The 22,076-nt window shown below is 42.7% G+C and overlaps 3 protein-coding genes and 1 non-coding gene across 5 annotated transcripts in view; 3 read left to right on the top strand and 1 right to left on the bottom strand.

The window, feature by feature from the left end:
- osgn1 (oxidative stress induced growth inhibitor 1) overlaps nt 1-8,933 on the bottom strand; it is an 81,928-nt gene extending 72,995 nt beyond the window's left edge. Inside the window, exon 1 of the mRNA XM_060919202.1 lies at nt 8,763-8,933. The gene's annotated coding sequence lies outside the window, so the exon portion shown is untranslated. The remainder of the gene's footprint in view (nt 1-8,762) is intronic.
- LOC132885002 (WAS/WASL-interacting protein family member 2-like) lies at nt 1,445-19,083 on the top strand. 2 transcript variants are annotated; one of them, XM_060919204.1, is made up of 5 exons: nt 1,445-1,681; nt 11,590-11,694; nt 16,846-17,648; nt 17,745-17,825; nt 17,934-19,083. In XM_060919204.1, the coding sequence occupies exons 3-5, from the start codon at nt 17,144-17,146 to the stop codon at nt 18,566-18,568; spliced, it is 1,221 nt and encodes a 406-aa protein (XP_060775187.1). In that variant the 5' UTR covers nt 1,445-1,681; nt 11,590-11,694; nt 16,846-17,143; the 3' UTR covers nt 18,569-19,083. The 2 variants fall into 2 exon arrangements, with proteins under 2 accessions (XP_060775187.1, XP_060775188.1); XM_060919205.1 differs by lacking the exons at nt 1,445-1,681; nt 11,590-11,694 and having other exon boundaries at nt 16,813-17,648.
- trnaa-ugc (transfer RNA alanine (anticodon UGC)) lies at nt 14,571-14,643 on the top strand. Its single transcript has one exon. It is a non-coding gene; the product is annotated as a tRNA-Ala (tRNA).
- Nucleotides 19,084-20,427: 1,344 nt separating the features above from the next.
- On the top strand, nt 20,428-22,011 carry LOC132884998 (uncharacterized). The gene is made up of 3 exons (XM_060919200.1): nt 20,428-20,896; nt 21,011-21,797; nt 21,928-22,011. The coding sequence occupies exons 1-3, from the start codon at nt 20,480-20,482 to the stop codon at nt 21,948-21,950; spliced, it is 1,227 nt and encodes a 408-aa protein (XP_060775183.1). The 5' UTR covers nt 20,428-20,479; the 3' UTR covers nt 21,951-22,011.
- The last annotated feature ends 65 nt before the right edge of the window (nt 22,012-22,076 follow it).

Below are 22,076 nucleotides of genomic sequence, written 5' to 3'. Positions count from 1 at the left end.
CACTGTCGTGTGGTCTACAGTGTCAAATGCAGCACTAAGGTCTAACAGGATAAGAATGTCATTATCACCAAAGTTGAGGGTGAGCAGCAGGTCATTGGTTACCTTTAACAGGGCTGTCTCAGTGCTATGACAGGCCTTAAAGCCAGATTGAAATGCCTCTAGGATTTCTGCTGAATTAAGGAAGGGAAGCAACTGTGTTAACACAATCTTTTGCATAATTTTTGAAATGAATGGGAGTTTAGAGATGGGCCTGAAATTTTTTAAACATTTTGGATCAAGGTTATGCTTTTTAAGCAGAGGCTGGACTGCCGCATGCTTAAAACAGGTGGGAACACTACCGGTGGCAAGGCAGGAATTTAGAATGATTTGAATGCTTGGACCAAGAACACCAAATACATCTTTAATAATCAGGGAAGGGATAGGGTCGTGAGGGGCTGTTGAAGTTTTCGTGTGTTTTACAGTGTCCCACAGCTCAGTGTATGAAACTGCCTGAAAGTGGTCAAAGGTAGCTGTGGCACTGGGGAGGTATGGGGGGGGGGGGGGGGGGGGGGGGGGTTCAGATACAACAGGAGAAAACTGTGCCCTAATGTGGTCAATTTTCTCAATTAAAAACTTCAGGAATTTCTCACAGCAGTCGGTGGATGCCTCGACCTCTGGGGACACTTGGGGGTTAATAATTGAGTTGATGCAACTAAATAAAATTTTTGGCCAGTGGGAATGTTTTTCTATGATGTCAGAGTAATGCTTAGTTCTAGCTTTCATAGCAGCAGCCTGGAAATTTGACAGAGAAGTTCGGAACATTTCTAGGGACACCATGAGGTGGTCCTTCTTCCATTTCCGCTCGGCTCTACGACAGACCTCCCCTGAGGAGGCAGGTAGACTCATCAAGCCACTGTTGGGATTTAAAATTGCGATTTAGTTTATCTATTTCAAAACAAAAAAGTAATCACGTGTATTTATGCTAAAATAATTATCCGCCTAAGTGAATAGCGGTTCTGAGAAGAAGTCAGTTATTATTCACTAAGCCTGAGGCGAATAATTGTTAAATAATGTGAAAAATATATTGTTTATAAAGAAACTTTTCATGTTATTATGTAGGGTGGCACGGAGGTGTAGTGCAGTGATTCCCAACCACTATGCCACGGCACATTAGTGTGCCGTGAGAGATCATCAGGTGTACCGTGGGAAATTATCCAATTTCACTTAATTGTTCCGAAAATAATTATTTATTTACTGCAAATAATTTGTCTTCACTCGTCTATGCCAGCGACGTATAGTGACAGGCAGAACAATTAAATACTCTTCCACTAGATGGCAGCAAGTAGCTAATTAACCTGTGTATCTACCTGTTGCCATTCAAACAATAGAATTAGTAATGTTTTGGGTGGGACAGCGGTGATAGCGATGGATAAATATTGGGGGGGAACACAATCCAAACTGGGCCCTGGAGAAAATTCTGACCTAGATGAAGGCCCTAGTATGAATAGAGGTCAGAAGAAAGCAAAAAAGTGATTTTCCACAACCTATCTATGCAAGCTGGGCTTTTCAAGCATGACTGCTATAAAAACTAAAAAAAGGAGAGTGACTCAGAGCTGTTGAGGAAGATCTTCGTGTGTGTCTTTCAATTCCTGCGAGTAGATCAGCTTTGTGTTCAACTAAACAGGCCCAGGTTTCACACTGAGTAAGTAAATTGAGACTAGATGATCAGGCCATCCTTAAAAAAAAAAAAATCCGTTTCCTGTCCGAGGGAGGGATTTTTTTTGGATGGATAAGAAATCACAATGCTGTGCTTGCTTTTTCTTTCAGTACTTTTTTATTACAAAAGCAGACACATTTAATAAAATATTAAGATACATTAGGTTCTCCTACAGATCTGTCAGGGTCATTAACAAAGTAGGTAATGAATTTCGCATAACAAAACTCAAAAGCTGTTTGTAACATCTCTGATGGATCAAGATCAAATGAATTTTCCAGTAACGGTTTGTGATGGTCCGACACACGGACTTCTTGTAGTTCTAAATCGACCGTTAGGCCTAGTTCGGATGAAATTACACTATTAAAATAATCACTGAATGATTTGTTTTTCTGAATCTTTACTATTTTGTTGTTCGCTAGAATACCATTTTGCGATTTCACACTTAAGCAAATGTTTGAAAACTCCGGATCTCCTTCCTTCATGGTGGCTGCCATTTTTTTGTGCCACACGGCGCGTGCGCAGAGCTGATTCGATTCTATGTTCTGCGCGGAATGCGTAAATGTCAAGTTCGATTTTAGATTTACGAACCCCCAAAAAATGTCGAAAAATCAGCGTTAAAAAAAAAATTTCAACCGCACAAACGGCACTCACCTGGCCAGTGGACCGGAAACAGAACATTTTTAAATAATGGCCTCATTACTGTATAACCTCTAATGAACGCCCCCTCCCTAATTAATGCCCCCCCAATATTTCGGAAAAAAAAATAATTCAAAATAAAAAAAAAAACTAACAGTCTGAACAGTTTTACATACCCCAGGTTTTCTATCCAAGTCCAGTATCCAAATCGAATACGAATTCAAATGTCCAGGGCTATCACAATCCGTTGTTGGTACCATTCACGGACTCGTTTAAGATCGATCTTGTAGAGTTTAGAAGCAAAGTGCTTTCCTTTCTCCTCCGCCATTTTTACAACTTTTAGCTTAAAACTCAGTGTAGGATTTGTGTTTTTCAACAAGTGTGTCCATCTTTACGATTAGAAACAGAATGATCAGATCAAATTATCTGGGAGGTGCGCAATTTCTGCAAAAAGGGAGCTTTATGCAAAGTGAGTGACGTAACAGTGGTCGGCGAAAAGATCAAAGGTGTCAAGCCAGCTGACACGCGAGCTATATCTGGGCTGTTTCCTCACCGAATGAACACCTGCATTACCGTATACACTCCAGTAAGCGCCCCAAATAATTTTAAAAAAATCAATTTTTAAAAAACACTTAATTCGACGACTTTTCACCTAGAAAACATATGAAAGTTAGGGAAAATTAGTAGGGCAGTCATGTTAGGGTTTGAAAAATTCGATCAACTGTGATTTTTTACCCCTAATAAACACCCCCCTTTTGAAAAATGTAATGCCCCCGGGGGCGTTCATTAGAGGTTATACGGTATATATACACTTTTTGTGACATTTTTGTCTGGTGGTGTGCCGTGGGATTTTTCGAATGTAAAATATGTGCCGTGGCTCAAGAAAGGTTGGGAAACACTGGTGTAGTGGTTAGCACTGCCGCCTCACAGCAAGAAGGTCCGGGTTCGAGCCCCATGGCCGGCGAAGGCCTTTCTGTGTGGAGTTTGCATGTTCTTCCCGTGTCTGCGTGGGTTTCCTCCGGGCGCTCCGGTTTCCCCCACAGTCCAAAGACATGCAGGTTAGGTTAACTGGTGACTCTAAATTGACCGTAGGTGTGAATGTGAGTGTGAATGGTTGTCTGTGTCTATGTGTCAGCCCTGTGATGACCTGGCGACTTGTCCAGGCTGTACCCCGCCTTTCGCCCGTAGTCAGCTGGGATAGGCTCCAGCTTGCCTGTAACCCTGTAGACAGTGGCGTAGCCAGGATTTTTTGCATGGGGTGGCCAAAGGGGGGGCCAAGGATATACAGGGGGTGGCCATGCTGTGACTAAATAAAAAGGGGGGGGGTTCCGGGGGTCCTCCCCCAGGAAATTTTGAATTAGCTAGATTTGATTTCCTGTATTCTGATGTATCTGGTGGCATACCTGGTGACTAACTCACGAACAAATCCCATGTGAGCCAACAGGTCAGAAATTAATGTATTAATTTATGTAACAAAACATCTGCAAAACAAAGAAACCATCCAACTTGTTTACTCTAGTTAAGCATCAGGATTTTAACGATCACTACGAAAATGCAAAAGTAAAAACTAAAAGATCACCTGTCCCAGGCACCTGGGAAGTAGTAAGGATATTAGTCAGGTTTGAATAAAGAGTGCTTTGCTCAGGAAAAGGAAAATACTTGTATACTTAACTCATACATACAACACATGTAAACACTTACAACATGTGATATTGTCCATTGTAAGTACTGTACAAACTAAATGTGTTGAGTTACAAAATTTGTTTGTGTGTGTGCACGTGAGTGAGTGAGTGAAAGTGTTACACTGATGTAACACATGACATAGATGAGGTGTAGTGCATGAGTGGTGTGTGCGTGTGAGAGAGAGGGGGGAAAGTATGTGCACTGCATGTAGATATAGATGAGCTGTAGTATACGAATAGTGTGTGTATGTGTGAAGATATGTTACATGTAAATACAAAAATGAAGTGCATAAGTTGTGTGTGTGAGAGAGAGAGTGTATGTTCAGAGTGCATGAGTGGTGTGTGTGTTCAGAGTGCATGAGTGGTGTGTATACCAGTGAGTGTGTTACATGTAAATGTAGTGCATCGTGTGTGTGTGTGTGTGTGTGTGTGTGTGTGTGTGTGTGTGTGTGTGTGTGTGTAAAAGAGAGGGTGTGTGTTGAGAGTGCATGAGTTGTATCTTATAGTGAGTGAGAGAAAGACAGTGGGCGGCACGGTGGTGTAGTGGTTAGCGCTGTCGCCTCACAGCAAGAAGGTCTGGGTTTGAGCCCCGTGGCCGGCGAGGGCCTTTCTGTGTGGAGTTTGCATGTTCTCCCCGTGGGTTTCCTCCGGGTGCTCCGGTTTCCCCCACAGTCCAAAGACATGCAGGTTAGGTTAACTGGTGACTCTAAATTGACTGTAGGTGTGAATGGTTGTCTGTGTCTATGTGTCAGCCCTGTGATGACCTGGCGACTTGTCCAGGCTGTACCCCGCCTTTCGCCCGTAGTCAGCTGGGATAGGCTCCAGCTTGCCTGCGACCCTGTAGAACAGGATAAAGCGGCTCGAGATAATGAGATGAGAAAGACAGTGTGTGTTGAGAGTGAAGTACGTGTTCATATACGAGTGAGAGAGAGAATTAAGACAGTGCATGAGTGTTACATTTAAATATAAAAATTTAGTGCATGAGTTGTGTGTCTGTGTCGAGAGTGTATGAATGTTACATGTAGAAATGTAGCGCACAAATTGCGTGTGTGAGAGAGTGAGATAGTGTGTTAAGAGAGTGCATAAGTGTTGTGTATGAGTGAGTGTGTTACATGTAAATATAGAAATGTGTGGTGTGTGTGTGAGAGAGAGCGAGAGAGAGAGAGGGGTAGGGGGAGAGTGTGTGTTGAGAGAATGCATGAGTGTTGTGTATGTATGAGTGTGACAATTATTAATCAATGTGTACTCCCACCAGTAACACACAACATCTCTATATTTTCATGTAACAGACAAACATTAACTTTAAAAGTTGTATTCTGCGGTTAGAGTGAGCAAAGTGATTCACAGACAGCCAACTTGCCGAAGTAATTTTCTCTTTTGAGTCGTACAATCGAAAACCACCAACGTTTTGCTTTCTATCTATCTAGTATCTATCTATGTGTGCACACAGCACAAATCCCACTGTAGCCAGATATCTATAAAGGCGCTTATTTATCTATACGGTTGCATTTACATGTAAACGAAGGTTTCAGTCACTGAAAACGGATACTTTTGAAAACCCCGGGCAAAGTGATTTCTGGAAACTCTGAACTGTCTGAGGACAGAATTGTAACTGTATGTCTACAAAGTGAGAGAACTTGGAGTATAAGAGATGAATAACTTGCATCCCAAATTAATCGCACGTTCACGTAGTTCGGAGGTTGTTGTGTTGTCGGACTAGAGCATGACTATCTGATACCACCTGCTGCTTGAATGCGCGAAATGTTTATGTGCTATGGTAACATGCATCCCCGCAGAAACCAAATAGGCAGAACATAAATCCAGCGGGCGGAACTAACATTTCATGGGACATATCGGTTTTATTAATTTTATTGTCCGGCCCTGGGGTGGCCAGGGCGGGGCCAAGGCATGCCCTGGGGTGGCCTTGCCCCCCCCCCCTTAGCTCCACCCCTGCCTGTAGAACAGGATAAAGTGGCTACAGATAATGGATGGATAGATGTTATTACGTGATACTGATTTTTTTTTCTGGTGAGGCAGCCATACGTTTGCATCCCTCAGAATGCAGTTATCCGAGCCGAGACTCAGAGCTGGGTGACTGAACATCACTCCTTCCCTGAGGACACAGTGGCATCACAGACTCCAGGAGTCATTACACAGAGCAGATTAGAGAATGCATTAGTGTGTTGAGGATGAATAATTTCTTCTCTGGCTCAATAATCGTTCGTTTATTTTTAATCAAGGGTTGTTTTACAATCAGGGTACAAAGTTTGTGTCACAGGGGTCCAAAATTCAAATTGATTCAAACTGGTTCTTGTACCAGTTTTTAAAGTGAAGGACAAGTTAAAGAACAGATTTCAGGTAATTATTTGACATGTGTGTATGGTAGTTTTGTGTAATCTGCTATAAGATGATTAAGTGTAGCTTTAAACGGGGCTGGGAGAAACGAAGTGATTCTCAGAGAGGACATTTTTTTTGACAATTCAGAATCCACTACTTCCATAGACCCCTTCGCAGTAAACGTCATTCATACGTAAGTGGAAATTGCGCGCACAGCCCGGACCCAAAAAAGACTCAGAAATGCCTAGTTGTTGTGTTGTTGGGTGTCAGAATCGTAGCAGTGATGGGGTTAAAATGTTCAGAATTCCAGCAGGATCTCACCCATTCCAAAAAAATTGCCGACGTCTATGACTACAAGCCATCAAACGCGTAGACTGGGATGAAAGCACTATCAAAAATGCGCGGGTTTGCAGCGCCCACTTCATCACAGGTAAGATCAGGCTATTTATTAAAGCTTTCTTTTTTATTCTTTCTAGTCTTCGTTTATTGATGTAGCAAAATACTTTGGTAACGTTTGTCTGATTAGCTGGGTCATAGTTACACAATGTAATGAATATTGTTAGCATGTTAACTTAGCTTTGCATGCAATTTTGTTTGTAGGAGAGGTCTCGCTTGACTCAAGCAGTCCAGATTTTGTGCCATCATTATTTGTGTATGCCGAAAATCACAATTTTAAAGCAAGGATGGAAAGGTAAAATTGTGTGCCCTCACTCTAAATGCCAACTTACGTTGACTGCTCTAACCTAGCTCCCGCCCCGTTCAGTTTCATTTCTGGTCTCTGCCTCTCGCTTTTTACGCAGCTCTGATTTCTCTTAGCTGCACTCTTTACACTATCATTCCTTTCACACCATTACCTCCTGCAAATTGCTGTTTAGTGTTGGGATTTGCTGTTGTAACTAAAGCCACATTGCCATCACATCACTGGCATAATTTGATTAAAACAAAATGAATATGAATGTCCCATTGTTAATCAAGTTGTACATGCCTGCACATAACAATCATATGCGTCTAAAGACTTGTAGGCACGAAGTTTTTCATGGGTGTACACTGAAGTCTTGTCAATAAGGTACGAGTATATATCTGGCCATTGTATACCAGGGAACTTACTAACATCGTCCGTCCACTCTTTAATTAAATACAGATCCGGTAGGCGATGTCCACTTGTTAGAGTTAACTTATTTATGTAGCATTCTCGATCTTGTAACGACAACTGTTTTGCATAATCTGACAGCTCATAATGCCGGTCTATGGGCAGCGCCATTGTTTCTGGGTCCAGGCTGCGCACGCATCCTGGCAACGCTCGGTTTGTTTACAAACATGCGAAGGGGTCTATAGTGCTTTTAAATATAAGGCTGTAAGCTTTGTGTTAGTTGTCTCTAATATTTATGTCCCAATATCTTGACCGCATTTTAGGATGAAAACAGTCATTTTAGATATGTTATTTTATATTGAAAAATTAGCTATCTCGGAGAGGACATTTTTTTTGACACAATTACATACTAATTTGATCAAAATAGTCTGAAAACTTACTGGCATTCAACATTAAAACTTAACCATGTTTCCAATGACATGGAACCAAATATGTGTTTTATGGTATAAAGAATGATGTAAGTGCATCCCTTTTGGAGCTACCTGTGGTCAAAAAAGCACTTTTTCACGACACGAGTAATTTTGCTAAACATGACACATATTGCCATACATTCACCAAAAATAACGTCATCATTTTTTTTTTTTTTTTGCATGGTAAATAGAGCTATCACAGGGCTACAATAAACAACCAAGTTTATTTAGTCAAGCCTTTTGATATTGAAGATAAATGTGATTTTTAGCTTGCCTACCCTGATTGTAAAACAACCCTCAAAGAAAATCCTCCGCACTGAGCCTTCAGCTACACGGTAAAATTAGCCTGAGGACACGGAAGCTTTATGCATGATTCACTTCCCTCTTCTGCTAATAAATAATAGACTAGCAAACCAAAAGACACACAGCCTGTACATGTTAAGAAAACGAAAATAAAATTAAAAAAATATATATTGGCAATTGATTTAAAACAGCGATATCACCGAACTGCTGGGGAAAAGTGTAGTTAATTGACTATTTGAGGATTAAGCTTATCGGACGGTAATGTTCCTAGTTTTTAAACACGTGAGAAGGTGATCTCAAACATTTCAAATGTCACAGCGGCTAAACAAACAAACTGCTCTCCAACTTCCGGTCTGTCTGTCCAATAAGCGCTCACTGGAGTCATCGGCTTCATCTAAAAAGCCTGACTTTATAATTATCGTTACTATTACATTATAAGTGCTACAGCACCATTTCGATTATTTTAGCCACCAGTCTGAAGACATGCTGCTCAGCTAGCGAGATGTGAAGCAGAAGGAAACTCGAACATTGAAATACAGCACACTTACCGACAGGTCCCGTCGCGGAATGCACGCAGAATGACGCCGTGAATAAACCGTTCTGCAGGAATAGCAGAAACTGCAAGGACTTTTTTTTTTTGTAATATATATATATATATATATATATATATATATATATATATATTTAAATATCGCTCTGCGCCACACTCAGCCCTAACCAACGGTTCGCTCGAAGTAATGACGCTGTGAGTTGTGATTGGCCCGATTCCCAGTGATGTCAGCGCGCAGCGCAACTGCAGTTAGTGTTTTACCAATGAGCACATGAATCACTTGATTGACTTCTGTTCTTGACCAATCAGCAAGGACAACAGTATGGACCCCGGTTACAGTCGTGACATAAATGGAAAACATTCCCCAAGACATGACTTTATTAAATAGTATCCAGAGTGGAAAATCTACATGCCGACAAGACCTCTTAGATGAAATTAACCACCTCATATTTAAGATAAATCAACATAAAACTTTTATTCAATTCACATGGGTTCCAGCTCATAAGGGGGTTGGGGGTAATGAGAGAGTGGATAAAATGGCCAAAGAGGCCATCAAGGCAAATGAGGTTGAGTTAGAAGTCCCATTAAGCAAGGCAGAAATTAAAGTAATAATTAAAGACAACATCAACAAAATGTGGCAGGAGAGATGGAATACAGAGGAGAAAGGAAGGCACCTATTGAGGTATTTCACCTGACGTTAGAGGGTCACGTGACGCCCCAGTGTCCGCCATTTTGAACGTCAAGCTGGCTAATGTCAACAACAGTAGCTAGTATGTTACTGTAGCAATGTTTACGTTCAGTCATTTGGATGACTGTTAAAACCTTTCAGTCTCAAGTTTTCCTTTACTGGATTTACTAGTTTACTGAGCTAGCGCGCTCGGGCAAGCTGGGAGCTAGCGCGCGCTGGGCGGCCGGCACGCGCTAGCTCAGTAAACTAGTAAATCCAGTAAAGGAAAACTTGAGACTGAAAAGGTTTTAACAGTAATCCAAATGACTGAACGTAAACATTGCTACAGTAACATACCAGCTATGATGTTGTTGACATTAGCTAGTGCTAACAGCTAGTTGCTAATACACTGCTACAACTACACCGACCCTAATAATACAGTTCTTGGTCATTGCCTGGTAACAGCAAATTTATAAAGGGCCATGTCTCAACAGACTAAGAAGTTATTTCAATGACATTTAATAACATTTTGTTTATCCTGAGGACCGAAAGTAAATGAAAATGTGAACAAACCTTAGCTGTAATCAGATGGCGACCACCGGCTCCAGGGACGACTCACTGATGTAGGCATGTTACCCAGCCTGACACAAAATATTTGTAGGCATCCAAACTCGTATACGCTTTCAGATCAATACCTGTGTATGGCGATGGGTTTTTAACGACATAGGTATACAGATCATGTGGGCCGAAGTCAGGTAAAGACGAGGGCTTCGTGTACTTCCGTACATCAGTGAACAATTCTGGTGGAAGCAGGTAAACGTCGTTCTCTAAGCCTGCTAACCTCAATTTTTGCAAATACCTCTCCCTCTGCTCGCCCTGTAAATACCCTACGTCGCTGGATAGTGAAGGTGTTTTCTGCATCTCACTCCTTTTTCTTTTATGTTTTTCGTTTGTCGCCTTCCTCGCATTCAAACTGATTCGAGCCGTGCCGTCCAAAATGGCAGCATCACATGACTTGGTCACGTGGGTGAAATACCTCAATAGACCCCTTCGCATGTTTGTGAACAAACCGACCGTTACCAGGATGCGCGCGCAGTCTGGACTCAGAAACAATGGCGCTGCCTATAGACCGGCATTATGAGCTGTCAGATTATGCAAAACAATTGTCGTTACAAGATCGAGAATGCTACATAAATAAGTTAACTCTAACAAGTGGACATCGCCTACCGGATCCGTATTTAATTAAAGAGTGGACGGACGATGTTAGTAAGTTTTCCTCTGATACCTGAAGGCAGTCATACTATTTACAAAAAATGTCAAACTCAAAAAAAAAAAAACTATTTACAAAAGTAGCCTGCCATCAACATTCTGGTTACAGCAAGACTACAACTTGATTAACAATGGGACATTCATATTCATTTTGTTTTAATCAAATTATGCCAGTGATGTGATGGCAATGTGGCTTTAGCTACAACAGCAAATCCCAACACTAAACAGCAATTTGCAGGAGGTAATGGCATGAAAGGAATGATAGTGTAAAGAGTGCAGCTAAGAGAAATCAGAGCTGCGTAAAAAGTGAGAGGCAGAGACCAGAAATGGAACTGAACGGGGCGGGAGCTAGGTTAGAGCAGTCAACGTAAGTTGGCATTTAGAGTGAGGGCACACAATTTTACCTTTCCATCCTTGCTTTAAAATTGTGATTTTCGGCATACACAAATAATGATGGCACAAAATCTGGACTGCTTGAGTCAAGCGAGACCTCTCCTACAAACAAAATTGCATGCAAAGCTAAGTTAACATGCTAACAATATTCATTACATTGTGTAACTATGACCCAGCTAATCAGACAAACGTTACCAAAGTATTTTGCTACATCAATAAACGAAGACTAGAAAGAATAAAAAAGAAAGCTTTAATAAATAGCCTGATCTTACCTGTGATGAAGTGGGCGCTGCAAACCCGCGCATTTTTGATGGTGCTTTCGTCCCAGTCTACACGTTTGATGGCTTGTAGTCATAGACGTCGGCGATTTTTTTGGAATGGGTGAGATCCTGCTGGAATTCTGTACATTTTAACCCCATCACTGCTACGATTCTGACACCCAACAACACAACAACTAGGCATTTCTTCCAAATATTTCTTCTCATCTCTACCATAGATATACATAGAAGACTAGATGCCTCACCGCGTATTCCAGAACGTCCACACAGGGCGGCCATCTTACCACAGGCAAGCTTTTCCACAGAATTTGCGGTACACTGAGGTAAGACCATTGAGATGCTTAAATGTTTATACTCTTATCTCGCTGAAATGTTGACGTATATACAAATGGTTTGATTTCTTAAAACATTATTAATGTGGTTGTAATTCTGGGTGCTTGAACATGCTAAAATCGTACCTTTTCTCTTCAAAAACGACTTACTGCAGCTTTGTCAAAGTTGTGTTTCATGCTAGGCTAGCTCGTAGCACCAAGTAATTTTACATGGAAGGTCATGAGATAATATTTTCAATAACTGAAGTTGCACTTGCACATGGTTTTCATTTTCGGGCTGGTTAATTTAAAACAACTTGCATTATGATTTCTAGAGGAAATTAAATTACTGACTGTGACGAGATGCCAGACTTCTGCGCGGCTTTCGGTTGCTTGAACCGGCGATGTCTGGAAAGTAGGGCACGCGGGATCACCTTTCACCAGTAAGATAAGACATCATTTTTTTAAGGATAATCGGTAGTGTTATTTACTTAGTGAAATAATGTCCAGTACAGTTCCTGATATGAGCAGCCGTGCTTTTTTTGTCACAAACTACCGTGAGTCGCTGTCACTGTTTTATACTATTACTTACTCGGGCAGTGCATTTGTTATTATGCTATGATGTGAGTTTACATTTGTTATTATGCTATGATGTGAGTTTACATTTGTTATTATGCTATGATGTGAGTGCATTAGGTTTTTGAGGTGGATGAAGTATTTCTGAAGTTTCAGAAGTGAGTAAGCTGTTTATTTAACTTTAGCTTCCCCTACGGCCCTATCACATGTAAAAATATTTTCACTAAAAATTGGAAATAAATTGTATGGTTATTTGTCCTAAGGCCGCAGTTATCCATAAGTATAAAGATAACTTTAATTTTCTGAGATGTAATAAAAGCATTTATATGCCAAAGTCAAGCCTATGAGTTCCAAAATGATGTCTGTTACATTACTTCTGTTACGATTGTCCATCTCGCATCTGTTACAAATTAATTACAATCTAGCTATATACCATGTTAATCTTATTGAATGAATGTGTATGTTTATTCTACTACACATGTTTATTAATTATATTTGCTAAAACATCACCTTCCTATGTTTCAAAAAGTAATTCTACATTGTTAAAATTGAGAATATATATGTCCACAACACTTCTGTTACGTTCTGACTTTGGCATATAAATATGTTTTTATTACATCTCAGAAAATTAAAGTTATCTTTTAACATATCATTCATTAAAGATTACATGTTTTGTGACCTGATGGTAAAAAAAAGAAATGGTTTTAGGTGAATTTTTAAAAATAAGTTCATGTCCCCATTTCAGTACCCATAAGCGTGGAATCACTCATATATGTATATATGTGTGTGTGTATATATATAATATGTGTGTGTGTATGTATATATATGGATATGGTATGTAGTATATATTTATTTTTGGAATTATATATTTATATGGATAATCATGAAGTGTATATATGGTATATATTTTTATAGGTGTATTAATGTAGTTTGGATTTCGGGGTAGTTAAAAAGGGGTGGGAAATTAAAAAAAAGTATTGTACTTCTTCCCACTCCTTTATCGAACGATGTGCGGTGTATTGTAATGTCTTAGCTCTTTATGTTATTTTATTTATTCTTTTTTTTCACTTTTTTCATTTTCTTTCTTTTGTATGTACAAATAGTTACATACATTTTTATACATGTTCGAAATAAATAAATAAATTCAAAAACCCTTGAAGCTTACCACCTGGTATTCATGCAAATGGGAGTCAGAATGCACTCCCCCAGAACAAAAGTCCGCTTCTGGGCAGTCGCTCACTTGAAAATAAACAACCAACCAATTGAAACTCAAGCATGGTTCCAGAGAGCAACAAGCAGGTCAGGAAGTGCAGTTTGGGGGGGCTTGCGGTAGTTACTTGGACAAACCCTCAAACACAGCAGGGGAATTTGATCAAGTGGTAGAGCGCTTGCTGCGCATGTAAGAGGTAGTGGGATCGATGCCCACATTCTCCAAAGCACCCAATGGCCCTGTGATTGCATTTTACAGAGAAAAACTTGCTTGTCATCTTGCAAACCTGCCGAATCATCTGCACTTTCAGCCAAGTCAAGATCAAACTTCTTGTCATCTTGCAAACCTGCCGAATCATCTGCACTTTCAGCCAAGTCAAGATCAAACTTCTTTCGCCACATTCAAAGCAGCACATCTGTGAAAACAGCAACTATTTGGATTAAACCCACAACCTTGGCAATGACCAAATCAACTAACTGCACACTACATTTCTGCTGATATGCTCCTCTGATGAGCTCCAAAGGTGAGCTATCACAGATTCCTTTCAGTTTGCTTGGCTTTATTTCTTGAATTGCTGACTGACCTCAGTATCTCCAAGTCACATTTTTCAACAGGCTTGTCATACCATCCACTATGAAATTCTAAGTCTCGCTCGAGTGCAAAGTCAGCTGAGACAGCTTTTACAAACTGAAAATATGATGCTTACCTGCTTGTATTCTTCGAGCTGCTGGGGAAAAGCAAGCTGCTGTCCTGAAAAGGCACTTTTCGCCACCTTCCAGCCAACTGCTCTCATTGAACAATGACGCAACAAATGCTTCCTGAGGCATGCCCCAAAAGTGTGAGAAGCATGCCAGGGACTCCATGTGAGGGGATTGGGTTGTTTTAGGGGCAAAACCCTTGAAGCTTACCACCTGCAAATGGCATTCATGCAAATGGGAGTCAGAGTGCCAGAACAAATGTCTGCTTCTGGGCAGTCGCTCACTTGAAAATAAACAACCAACCAACGGAAACTCAGGCATGGTTCCAGAGAGCAACGAGCAGGCCAGGAAGTGCAGTTTGGGGGGCTTGCGGTAGTTACTTGGACAAACCCTCAAACGCAGCAGGGGAATTAGCTCAAGTGGTAGAGCGCTTGCTTTGCATGTAAGAGGTAGTGGGATCGATGCCCACATTCTCCAAAGCACCCACTGACCCTGTGATTGCATTTTACAGAGAAAAACTTTCTTGTCATCTTGCAAACCTGCCGAATCATCTGCACTTTCAGCCATGTCAAGATCAAACTTCTTTCGCCACATTCAAAGCAGCACATCTGTGAAAACAGCCACTATTTGGATTAAACCCACAACCTTGGCAATGACCAAATCAACTAACTGCACACTACATTTCTGCTGATATGCTCCTCTGATGAGCTCCGAAGGTGAGCTATCACAGATTCCTTTCAGTTTGCTTGGCTTTATTTCTTGAATTGCCGACTGACCTCAGTATCTCCAAGTCACATTTTTCAACAGGCTTGTCATACCATCCACTATGAAATTCTAAGTCTCGCTCGAGTGCAAAGTCAGCTGAGACAGCTTTTACAAACTGAAAATATGATGCTTACCTGCTTGTATTCTTCGAGCTGCTGGGGAAAAGCAAGCTGCTGTCCTGAAAAGGCACTTTTCGCCACCTTCCAGCCAACTGCTCTCATTGAACAATGACGCAACAAATGCTTCCTGAGGCATGCCCCAAAAGTGTGAGAAGCATGCCAGGGACTCCATGTGAGGGGATTGGGTTGTTTTAGGGGCAAAACCCTTGAAGCTTACCACCTGCAAATGGTATTCATGCAAATGGGAGACAGAGTGCCAGAACAAAAGTCTGCTTCTGGGCAGTCGCTCACTTGAAAATAAACAACCAACCAACGGAAACTCAGGCATGGTTCCAGAGAGCAACGAGCAGGCCAGGAAGTGCAGTTTGGGGGGCTTGCGGTAGTTACTTGGACAAACCCTCAAACACAGCAGGGGAATTAGCTCAAGTGGTAGAGCGCTTGGGCTTACTTTAGCTCTACTGTGTCTCACTGTTACCGCTAAAGTAAGCCCACTGTGGCCAATCAGGTCCGACATGGGCTTACTTTTGACCAATGAGGTTGCCTCCCATGGGCTTACTTTGGGCCAGTGGGCTTACTTTTGACCAATGAGGTTGCCTCCCATGGGCTTACTTTGGGCCAGTGGGCTTACTTTTGACCAATGAGGTTGCCTCCCATGGGCTTACTTTAGGCCCTGGCTGCTCTTTCTCTTGTCATTCGTGATCGGAACATCACAGCGATTCAACGTGGTAAGTTGACTTGCATTTCTCCTAGGTAAATGTATATGTAACTTTGAGATTTTTGGTGGATGATACGGAGAAATGTAGTCGCTACTGATTCTTGATTTTACATAAAATGCTGAGCGTAAAATTCGTAAAGTTTCGTGATACACAGTGTTGTTCTTCTGCCTGTGGTAATTGACTACCATTAACGTAGGTGGCTGTAAAGGAAATCTCTTACTTATACGAAAAGATATTAAACCCCAACGGTTTAAAATTTGTTGTTGTGCTTCATTTCTGGTGAAAACGGGTTAAATGGTCAAACAAACAGCCTGCCCACCTGAAATCTGGCTTACTTGTATGAGGAAGGGGGAAATTATCGCATTTGTTTAATCAGACTAAACCGATTAAATGTAAAAGGCAAACTGCGTACTGAAATGTATTTGTATGTACTCAAAACGGTTTGTTTGTTTTAAAACCGACCATGGTTTAGCCGATTCAATGAGGAATGTGCAGATGTAAAGACTGTAAACAGTGCTACCGAATGTCGAGTAAACAGAAGAATATGTGACGTTGATGTATGCTCTAGTATATTCCGTCATATTAATGTCTCAAGCAGTTTGAATATCGAAAATAGCAGATTTTATTTTATTCGTGTTAAAAAAGAAACAGTCTTTACAGTCGCCTAATTACGAGATCTTGCGGTCATGAGGAGAAACTCATTAACGACAATGAGAAAATAAGGCTATTGTGAGAAGTTTCGGTGGTCATTATTTTCTATCACCTGTGATGGGCAATTATGTAGATGGGTCGTGTTTTTCCAACATTGGAATGCCGTCTTTTGTCCACTGCCATTAAGCATGGGGGAAGGCAATCAATGTTGTAATCCCACACTTAAATAGAATGCATGCCAGCTGGTTAAATCATTACATGATTTACTACTACCCCATACAGGTCCAGCTATTTTAAGAGTAAGGGTAGACAAGTAATCAGTAGAAATTACATTAAATTAAATTACATGGCGTAATACATTTATTATAGTATAGTATAGTTGTTTTGAAGATGACTACAGCTAACAGCCTATGTTCACTTTCTTTCAGAAAATGCATGCGTATCCAGTTTTCCGTCGGCAGTCAGCCACATCAGCCCGGCTCCTCATGGCACCCACAAGCGAGGCCAACCGCGTGGAAAACAAAGTGTCTGCAAGGGCCCAACCCAAAGAGGAGGTACTGAAGGAGGCATCCAACTTTGTCAGGAGCAATGGGGGAGATCCATCTGACCATTTTTTGGTGTTGGCTCACTGTCTGCTACAGTTTGGTAAATACCAGGGTCAGAGATTCATTTGGCTTCTGGAGAACTCGCTTGGCTACGCATTAGCCTTGCTGCATAGCATTTCCAATGAAACAGCACTCCCAAACCCTCTGTCAGAAAATAAGCAACTGTTTCTTCAGTACACATCGCACATTAAAGAGTTGCCTGGAGAAGTGGAGAAATACGCCAAGAAGAAAGAGCTTCAGGCTCAAGTGCAGGCAACAGGAGACGGGCTGTTTGTTGTTGGAGTTTGGAGACTTTGAGGGCCGCTCTCTGAAAGAGGTGTACGAGGACCAGAGCCACGGGGCCCAGAAACTCGTCAGGTACGTGCTACAGTCAAATGCACGGCCCAACACCAACATGGCCCTTTTCAAGGCATATATTTTGAAAAGACGGTCAGCTGAGGGTACCAGTACCAGGGAGCATCAGCCATCTCCAGCCTCCAGTGCCAGCGCCTCTTCTCCTGCCCCGTCACCTACCACCATCCAAACGGGCCCACGGACGCCTGCCTCTGTAAAAGCTCTGCTGGCATGTGGCAAACACTTGCCTCCCTCACAGCTGGCCAAAAAACTTGTGTCACCTGTGAAACCCTGTAAGTGGTTTTCAGTATTCACCAACTGTTAATATGCATGCATGCAGTATGTTGCGTTAATCATTTTGCCTTACCTTTCCGGTCTTTTTTTTTCAGCTCCAGCACCGCAATTGTCTGGCTCCAGTACTGCACATCGGCGCCCAGAACCCATTCCCCAACAGTTGCGCTTCCTCTGTGGTAAGCAAGCACTATCTTCCATACATTCATGTCTGTGTATTGTCTCTGTGTACATTTGTCTGTGTGTAACTGTAGGCCTACCTAACAATTTTACTATTTGTGCTCCAGGCCCTTCTGAGGCCGACGATGAGGAACTTGTGCGTGCCACACAAGAGTGTGAGACACAGCTGCAAACAGCAGGCACCATGCCTCCTCTAGCAGCCACCATGCCTCCTCCAACAGCCGTCATGCCTCCTCCAACAGCCGCCATGCCTCCTCCAGTAGAAGTTGCTCAGCCACAGCCACCGGTGGATCTCCCCTCTCACTGGAAGGACCATCTTCCTCCCTTCCAACAGGAGTGGATTCGCCACACACTGTTCAAGGCGAACCCAAAGACTGGGAAACCGGAGCTGGTGACCCAGCTGAAGCTGTGGTGGCATCCTCCTCAGCCCACCCTCATTCACACCCAGCCACCGGCATCACCTAATCAATTCTTCTGTCGCCCCCTGTTCCTGTGGATGCCTCACAAGATGTGGAGGTACCCACTAGTCTGCGTGCGTCCATCATGCCAAAAGTATAGCCTTACAGCAGCCGGACTGTATAGGACCGTGCGCAAGGTCCTGGACATAGACGGGTGGTATGACCTTGCAACTGAGTACCTGGAGTGCAAGCGGTGCTCCAAGAAATATCCTGCGTGGTCTGAGGATATCTTGGCCCAGCTGGATGTTGGCCACCGCAGCCAGTTCCCAGCTCTGCTAACTTAGGCCCCGGTCACACCGCCCGAACTTTGCTGGAGCGTTCCTTGAACGGTAGGGAGGGGGGGCCGAATTTCGACAACGCTCGTCACCGCGCACAAAATGGGAAAAAAATCGAAAACACGGGCGTTGGCTTAGCGGTGCACCGCTGAAGGCGGCGTTGCTTTGGCGTTGGTTTAGCGGTAGCGAGCGTTGGTTTAGCGGTGACGCGAGCGTTGGTATAGCGGCGTTCTGCGCATGCGGGCTTTGGCTCGGCGGGGGTATAAAGTTGGTTTAGCGGCATACCGCTTGTGACTACGGAGCTGAACGGATCGTTTTGATACAAGTTCTGATAGATTTTTGATAGAAGCTCCACCATCAGCTTGTCATACAGTCCATGTTCAGGCCTTCTCAGTATCCACTGTCTGACCCACACAACTCTGTCTCTCCTTCTTCTCTCTCTTCTCCTTTTTTTTCTATAGTTAAAATTCTTATTACTGTTCTGTTGTCTGTATAGCTTTTCCCCTTTTTTCACTGTTGTTTAGTTGATCTTATCATATTTTTATCTATAAAAACGTTTGTTATTAATATTATTATTTATATTACTTTATACTTTTTTATTATCATTCATATTACTTTATTTTTTGTTTATTGTTTGCTGTCAGTCAGATTATTTCTATTTTCATTATGTTTTTGCTGTCTTTTCCTTAATGTTATTATTATTTGCTATTATATTATCTTTATCATTATTTAATCATCATTTAATATTTACTATTAATATATACAACATTTTACTTTATAATTGTTATCCATAGGTACTAGTCATACTTTTTGAAATCAAATTTTATAATCAAATTCCAGTCTAGTCTATACAATGCATTTTCATTGTCTACTAGTCTAGTCAATTTAAGTCAATTTATTATTATTATTATTATTATTATTATTATTATTATTGTGGTTGTTGTTATTATTATTATTATTTTCACCATTTACATAGTACAGTGAGTCAATATTAAGTCAAATCATAACGTTGCCATTGCTGTTTTACGTGTTTTAATGGGACCACAATGGAAATAAGTGCTTGCGCTTTCTTGTGTAATCCTGATTTTAATGTATTTTGTACTTCATTTTACATTATGATCGAATCAAATCAAATCAAAAAATCTGTCAACAGCTTGTTGCAATCTGAGGAGGTTCTGATTCTGCTGCTGGACTAGTGCACCAATCATAGCAAGTCTCTCAGCATCCATGGTGATACAGTTTTACTGTAACTTTGAGCAAATTCGATATAGATGAGGTCTGAACTCAATGGCAGCTCGATTCCAAATGAGCTCCTGGTCCATTTCTCCCCATATTTATAGCTAAATTCTGGTCCCGCTCCGACACCTCTATACCAACGCCAAACCAAAGTTCATCGCCGCCATGGATAGCTGCTTCAACACCCGACACCGTTCCAGCAACCCCGTGTCCGCTCGTAAAACGCTTACAACCACTCCACCGAAGTTTGTGCAACGTTTAATCGCCGCCCGGGCAACGCTGGCGAAGCAGCGGTGGTCCAGCGTTCAAGAATTCTGCGTTGGCCTAGCGGACCCAAGCGTCCACGAACTTGCGTCTAGCGGTGCCAAACTTTGACTGGGCGTTGGTGGAGCGGGGCTGAACTTTGCCGGGGCGGAAAATTGCCCCCTCCTCACCGCTCGCAATATTTTGTGCAGCTCAAAACTTTCGGAGCGGTAGCAGAGCCCCTCGAGAAACATCAGCGGTGGCCGAGCGTATACGGCGTTGCTTTAACGGGGGCCAACTTTTGTTAACGGTGGTGAACGGTTACGAGCAGTGATGAATTTTTTTCACCGCTCCAGGAACGCTCCAGCAAAGTTCGGGCAGTGTGACCGGGGTCTTACAGGTAATTTGTCTTATGAATAGAAACCTTCAGTAGCTGCTTCTATGGACTGTTGTGTGTGTGTGTATGCGCATGTAGTACATATTACATTACATTACATTGTTACATTGTTACAATACATTGTTTCTTTCCTCAGGTACTCATGTGACAACCGGGTGATAAGGATGATGAGGGAGAGGACACTGGGCAACAGTGTTACCCAGCTGTACAAGAAGCTGAACGAGCAGCACAGTGAGGCGTGGATGCAGCGCTTCCTGCAGTACCTGACAGCTTGCGAGCCGTTTACAAGGTCTGCAATCATCTGCCCAGTATTTGCAGATCCCCCAGCCTTACCTGCCATCCCAAAACCGAAGTGGCTGTTGGCCGTGTTTGCCAGAGATGTCCTTGGGAGGCTGAATGAAGTGAAGGCCAAAATTACAAACACCTTTGGCTCTGTCCTCAAGATGGACTCCACGAAAAAGGTATTGCATCCCTCTTCAAATCCGAAATGGTCATCACAATGTGACGTGTGAATTATCTCACTTTAGTAATATTTGAACTGACAGAGTTTGATCCTTATTGCCTTTCCTCAGCAGATCACCAAAAAGCTGTCTGGTGCCGCTGCAGGTACAGCTGCTTGGTGTACAAACGTGGGAAATGAGTACGGCCAAGTACTCACTTCAGTCCTGACGGCCTCCGAGGGACATGCTCTGGATGGGATGGCAACAGGCCTAATGAAGCGGTACAGGGAGGCAGGTGTAGCTCCACCCGACATTATGTACGTGGACAGAGACTGCTGCAGTGGGGCAGTGAACAGGATGTTTGCCGACTGGGATGAGCTCCAAGTGCGCCTTGACGTGTGGCATTTCATGCGCCGCTTTGCCGCAGGTGTCAACACAGAGGCTCATCCCCTGTATGGCATTTTTATGATGCGCCTGTCCAAGTGCATCTTTGAGTGGGATCCCGAGGATGTGTCTGCTCTTCGTGAAGCTAAGAAGAGCGAGCTGGCGGCGAAGGGCATCCTGGACATCACAGAGGAGGCTCTCAATGCCCGGATATCTCGGAGGGAGTTGGCGCTGCACTGTCGGAGGAGGACCAGGGGCGTGGAGGAGACCTCCAGACTGCTTGAAGCATTGATCAGTCTGTTTGACAGCCCAGCTGGGAAGGACACTCTGGGTGTTCCTCTGCTCGACCACGAACGGATCCAGGGAATATGGAAGGATCAGAAGAAGCACGTGGCCTGCATCCAGGACCCAGACTTCCCCCTCTACATTAAAACGGGCACCCTGAAGAAAGGCGACGTGGTGCTCAACTGCTACAGGTGTGCCCGTGGCTCCACCTCCCTGGAGTCTTTCCATCTTCACCTGACTAGGTTTATCCCAGGTATTTACTTTCTCTTTTTTTTTGGGGGGGGGGGGGGTACTTTATTAATAGTTTGATATGACTTCTTGTGGCGGCCCAAAGGGCGTGTCTTGGTTTTTCCGCCCTCCTGCTTTTTTTTGTGTCTTCTCAGGTGTGCAAGATGTAGCCGATTAGGCTGACGAGGGACGCGTGGGTCCACCTGATGCTCCTTCAAAATGACCTGGCTCTTTTTTCTATGTAGGAGAGAGCAGCGAGGGCAAGACGACGTCCTTCTCAGTGCCTCCCGTTCAATCTTGAGCG

Source organism: Neoarius graeffei, chromosome 4 (assembly GCF_027579695.1).
Source record: "Neoarius graeffei isolate fNeoGra1 chromosome 4, fNeoGra1.pri, whole genome shotgun sequence".
Taxonomy (NCBI): domain Eukaryota; kingdom Metazoa; phylum Chordata; class Actinopteri; order Siluriformes; family Ariidae; genus Neoarius; species Neoarius graeffei.
The sequence above is the reverse complement of the archived record's forward strand: the minus strand, read 5'-3'. Positions and strand labels throughout refer to the sequence as shown.